We start from the raw sequence: 4,039 nt of genomic DNA, 5'->3' as shown, positions 1-4,039 counted from the left end.
GAGAGTATTTGCAGGTGCTGTGGACCAGGCATCAACCCAAGGACTCCAGCTTGGGGTCCAGGCTGTGGTGTACCACGGAAGCTACCTCCCTTTCCGGGACCCCAACAGTGAAGAGAACAGTAATGATATTGCTTTGGTCCACCTTTCCAGTTCCCTGCCCCTCACTGGTGAGCTAAGTCACTGGGTCCGGGGATAACAGCCTGGGCTTTGGAAGTACAGAGGGAAGAAAACCAGCTGTGTGCATCCTAGGACGAATGCAGGGGTGGGGGAGTGGGGGTGGAGGGGTAGGGATGGGGGAGGGGGTGCGGAGGAGGGGTAGGGGTGGGGAGAGGGCAAGGATGCCTGGTTCCAGGGAGGCAGCAAAACACTGCTTGGCTTGGCTCTTCCTCCCCACAGAATACATTCAGCCTGTCTGCCTCCCAGCTGCCGGTCAGGTCTTGGTGGATGGGAAGATTTGCACAGTCACAGGCTGGGGAAACACTCAGTATTATGGTGAGCAAAGACGCTCCCTGGCCACAAGGTCAGGGAGACACACACTCCCAGACTATGAGATTTTCCTCAGAGCAGGATCAAAGTGGGTGGGCAGGGTAGGCCCACTGTGTTTAAAAAGTGAGGAGCTCCCTACTGACACAATCACCCAAGGGGTCAATGGGGGAGCCATGTCTCTCACAGACCCCCTTCCCCTTATCCCTACAGGGAAACAGGCTAATAAGCTCCAGGAGGCACGAGTTCCTATCATCAGCAACACAGTCTGCAATAGCCCCGACTTCTATGGGAACCAGATCAAACCCAAAATGTTCTGTGCTGGCTACACTGAGGGGGGCATCGATGCCTGCCAGGTAGGGAGCTACTCTGAGATATCTCCTAAACCCAAGCAGCTTACTCCTAAGGCTCAGCCAGCTGACCTTCCTCCCCAACCCCATCTTCCTGCCCCTCCTCCCCCCCCACCCCCAAACTGAACAGATAAGTCCCATTCATTAATAGCAACAAGAATCCGAAGGCCTTTGTCAAGTTTCTCACTGGATACAGGACAGGGTTGTACATCTCTTGTCCAACACTAGCCTTTTTGGGGGGTGGAAAGGAAAAGCAGAGCTAAGCAGGATGAATCATGTCAAGAGAAGCTGAGATCCCAAAATGATGTCAAATGATGGGAGACACTGGCTAGGCTGGGAGAAGGAAACGGCATTTGGAGACATTTCTCATAGTGTAAGTCCTTCATTTCCCCTGAAAGAATCCTGGCCTCCTGCCCTCCAGTCTTGCCTCTGTTTGTCTACAGGGAGACAGCGGGGGCCCTTTTGTGTGTGAGGACTCTATCTCCAGGACTGCCCGATGGAGGTTGTGCGGGATTGTGAGCTGGGGGACAGGCTGTGCTCTTGCCCACAAACCCGGGGTTTACACGAAAGTCGGAGAATACCAGGAGTGGATCTACCGAGCCATGAAGGTACTGAGGGCGGAAGGGAAGTAGCAAAAGCAGGTTCAGCCTTCCCTGTAGCCACTATTTCCCCCATTCTCTCCAGCTAAAATGTCAAGAGAAAGTGGCAAAGTGAGGTCTGGCAGAAATGTTGGCTAGCCTTCACAGCGCTCCTCCACCTGCCAGATGGACCCAGCTGTTCTCCTCTATTCCCACAGCCATGACCACAGTGTAGCCACCCTTGTCACTGCCCAGCTCCTGCCCCATAGCCCTCCAACAGGCCTTACTGCCTCAACTCCTCCATCCTTTGGTCATAGCAACCTTATATTTGCTGGTCAAGTCTCTCCTCACTTGAAACCTTTCAATGGCTCCCTAAAGTTCAAATTCCTTAGCCCCACCTTCAAGGTCTTCCACTCCCTCCCACATTTTCAGCCAGGTGGCGCAGTGCACAGAGCACCAGGCCTGGAGTCAGGAAGACTCATCTTTCTGAGTTCAAATCTGTCTCAGACACGTAATAGCTGTGTGACCCTGGCCAAGTCACTTAACCCTGTTTGCCTCAGTGTCTTCCTCTGTAAAATGAGCTGGAGAAGGAAACAGCAGACCACTCCAGTGTCTCTGCCAAGAAAACCCCAAGGGGGGTCACAAAGAGTTGGACACGACAGAGAAAATGACTGAACAGAAGTTTCCTCTCTACGTTCCTGTACACTGTCACCTCCACGTCTTTGATCACTCAGTAGGCATTTATTAAGCATCTCTGAGGTGCCAGTCACTGTGCCAGTCCCCGCCCTTAAAGGGGTTTCATTTTGGTCCCAGATAAGCCAATATCAGATTGAAACACAATAGATACAAAGTGATGTGGGCTGGGAGAAACAGAAAAGGCCTCTGGAAGGTTGGTGGCCTTTCAGAAGGCAGGCATTCTGAGAGGCAGAGGGAAAGCATTCCAAGTATGGAAGATGGCACAGCACAGGCAAAGGCACGGTGGTGGGAGAGATGGACACAGGCCAGGAGGCCTGAATTAGGGGGACTGTGTTTGGTCTGAGCAGACAGAAGTGGACAGAAGAGTGGTGCTGGTCTTTATCCACCAACCTTCCTTTATGAAACCTTCCTTGATATAAGACTCCCCCCATTAGTAATGACTTTTTCCCCTTCAGATCTCACATAATCCTTGTGTGAACATCTCTATTGCATTTATCATACATACCTGTGGATAGCAGTTAGGTCATATTCCCCAGCAGAGCATAAGCACCATAACAGCAGGGGCTCTATAACTGTGTCCCCCCCCCCCTTTCCTCAGGGCAGCCCACAGTAGGTGCTTCATCAATGTTTGTTGAATTTGAAATGCTTATTTTGGTTAAGCGAGGGGTTCTGTGATGAGGCCAAGTCTAAAATGAAGAATTGTTTTATTGTTACACCCTCATCCCCCACTGACTTATTGGCTAGGGAATGAATGAGCATCATATATTATTTCAAGAGAATTTATTCACTGAACAAACATTAAGCATGCATTAAATATTTAGTAAGTATCTCCTCCCAGAACCCAGCACCCATTTTCCACCAAGATCCAGTGGCAATGACCTGGTTCCATCCTCATAGTTTACCTTAGAAGAAGAGAAGGGCTAGTGAGAGAAGCTGCCAGGGATGCAGGGGCTTGGAGGCATTACATGGACAGTGGGGAGAGGAAGACAGGAGGAGGGGAGGGAGGGAGATGGGAGGGGAGGGGAGGGGAGGGAAGGGAAAGGAAGAGCAGGGGATGGGAGGGGAGGGAGGGAGAGGGGAGGGGAAGGAAGGAGAAGGGAAAGGAAGAGAGGGGATGGGAGGGGAGGGGTGAAAGAAATGCAAGCTCCTTCACCTGTTACTTCCTTACTAACCTTCTCTCCCCAGACTCACTCCGAGGACAGTGGGATGGTGACCCAACTCTGACACCCCTGCTTCTCCTCCCAGGGGACCTGCTTCTCCTCTCTGTATCCCTGCTGGTCCTGGGTTACTCCCCAGTAGCTAGCAGTGAAGGACAATCTATGGCTCAGAGAGCCCATCCTGGATTCCTTTGTAGAGGCGAAGAGGGCCTGGGGTTTCTGAAGGGCAGGGGAGAAAATGGGGGGGATACACCAGGTCAGGATTGACCCCCCCAGGATTTTCTCTGCCCCATCCCACACATGTTGCTGCTATCCCTGGCCCGTTGCCTGCCCTTCTCTGGGCAACCCCCTACTCAGGTCCACCCGTGAGTCCTGTCTTGCCCCCTCCCCATGTAAATACTCTCTTGGGATGTGTGGGGACCAGATTTTGGGCTTCTTGCCCCACCTCCCCTGTCCCCAGAAATGTTTGGTGATTACTTTGAATAATAAAACTGGTTTTGATTAGATGTGCCTTGGGGTTTCTTAAAACAGGGCCATGCAGTACAAAGTGGAGGGATCCCAATACAATTAACCACCTGCATCCCCAGTAAAAATCTTGCACAGGGTTTTGAGACCTCTCAGCATAAGCCTCACCCTCCCACCTCTAACTGCAGGGCGTCTACTATGACTGTAATCACAGAAATAATTCTCACAGGGTTCAAATGTATCACAGATATGTTTCTGTTTTGGAGAACAGTAATAAACCTTACTTCCCAGGAATTCTCCTGAGACTCCG

At 51.6% G+C, this 4,039-nt stretch overlaps 1 protein-coding gene across 1 annotated transcript in view; it reads left to right on the top strand.

The window, feature by feature from the left end:
• LOC138154600 (serine protease hepsin-like) overlaps positions 1 to 3,768 on the top strand; it is an 8,573-nt gene extending 4,805 nt beyond the window's left edge. Inside the window, exons 2-6 of the mRNA XM_069079568.1 lie at positions 4 to 167; positions 397 to 492; positions 697 to 839; positions 1,277 to 1,441; positions 3,293 to 3,768. Of these exons, the coding sequence (XP_068935669.1) occupies positions 4 to 167; positions 397 to 492; positions 697 to 839; positions 1,277 to 1,441; positions 3,293 to 3,331 (607 nt within the window). The 3' untranslated portion in view covers positions 3,332 to 3,768. The remainder of the gene's footprint in view (positions 1 to 3; positions 168 to 396; positions 493 to 696; positions 840 to 1,276; positions 1,442 to 3,292) is intronic.
• The last annotated feature ends 271 nt before the right edge of the window (positions 3,769 to 4,039 follow it).

The sequence above is a fragment of the Petaurus breviceps genome, unplaced genomic scaffold (genome assembly GCF_028583685.1).
Source record: "Petaurus breviceps papuanus isolate PSGF00001 unplaced genomic scaffold, PetGlider_PUasm1.0 91041, whole genome shotgun sequence".
Classification (NCBI taxonomy): Eukaryota; Metazoa; Chordata; class Mammalia; order Diprotodontia; family Petauridae; genus Petaurus; species Petaurus breviceps.
The sequence above is the reverse complement of the archived record's forward strand: the minus strand, read 5'-3'. Positions and strand labels throughout refer to the sequence as shown.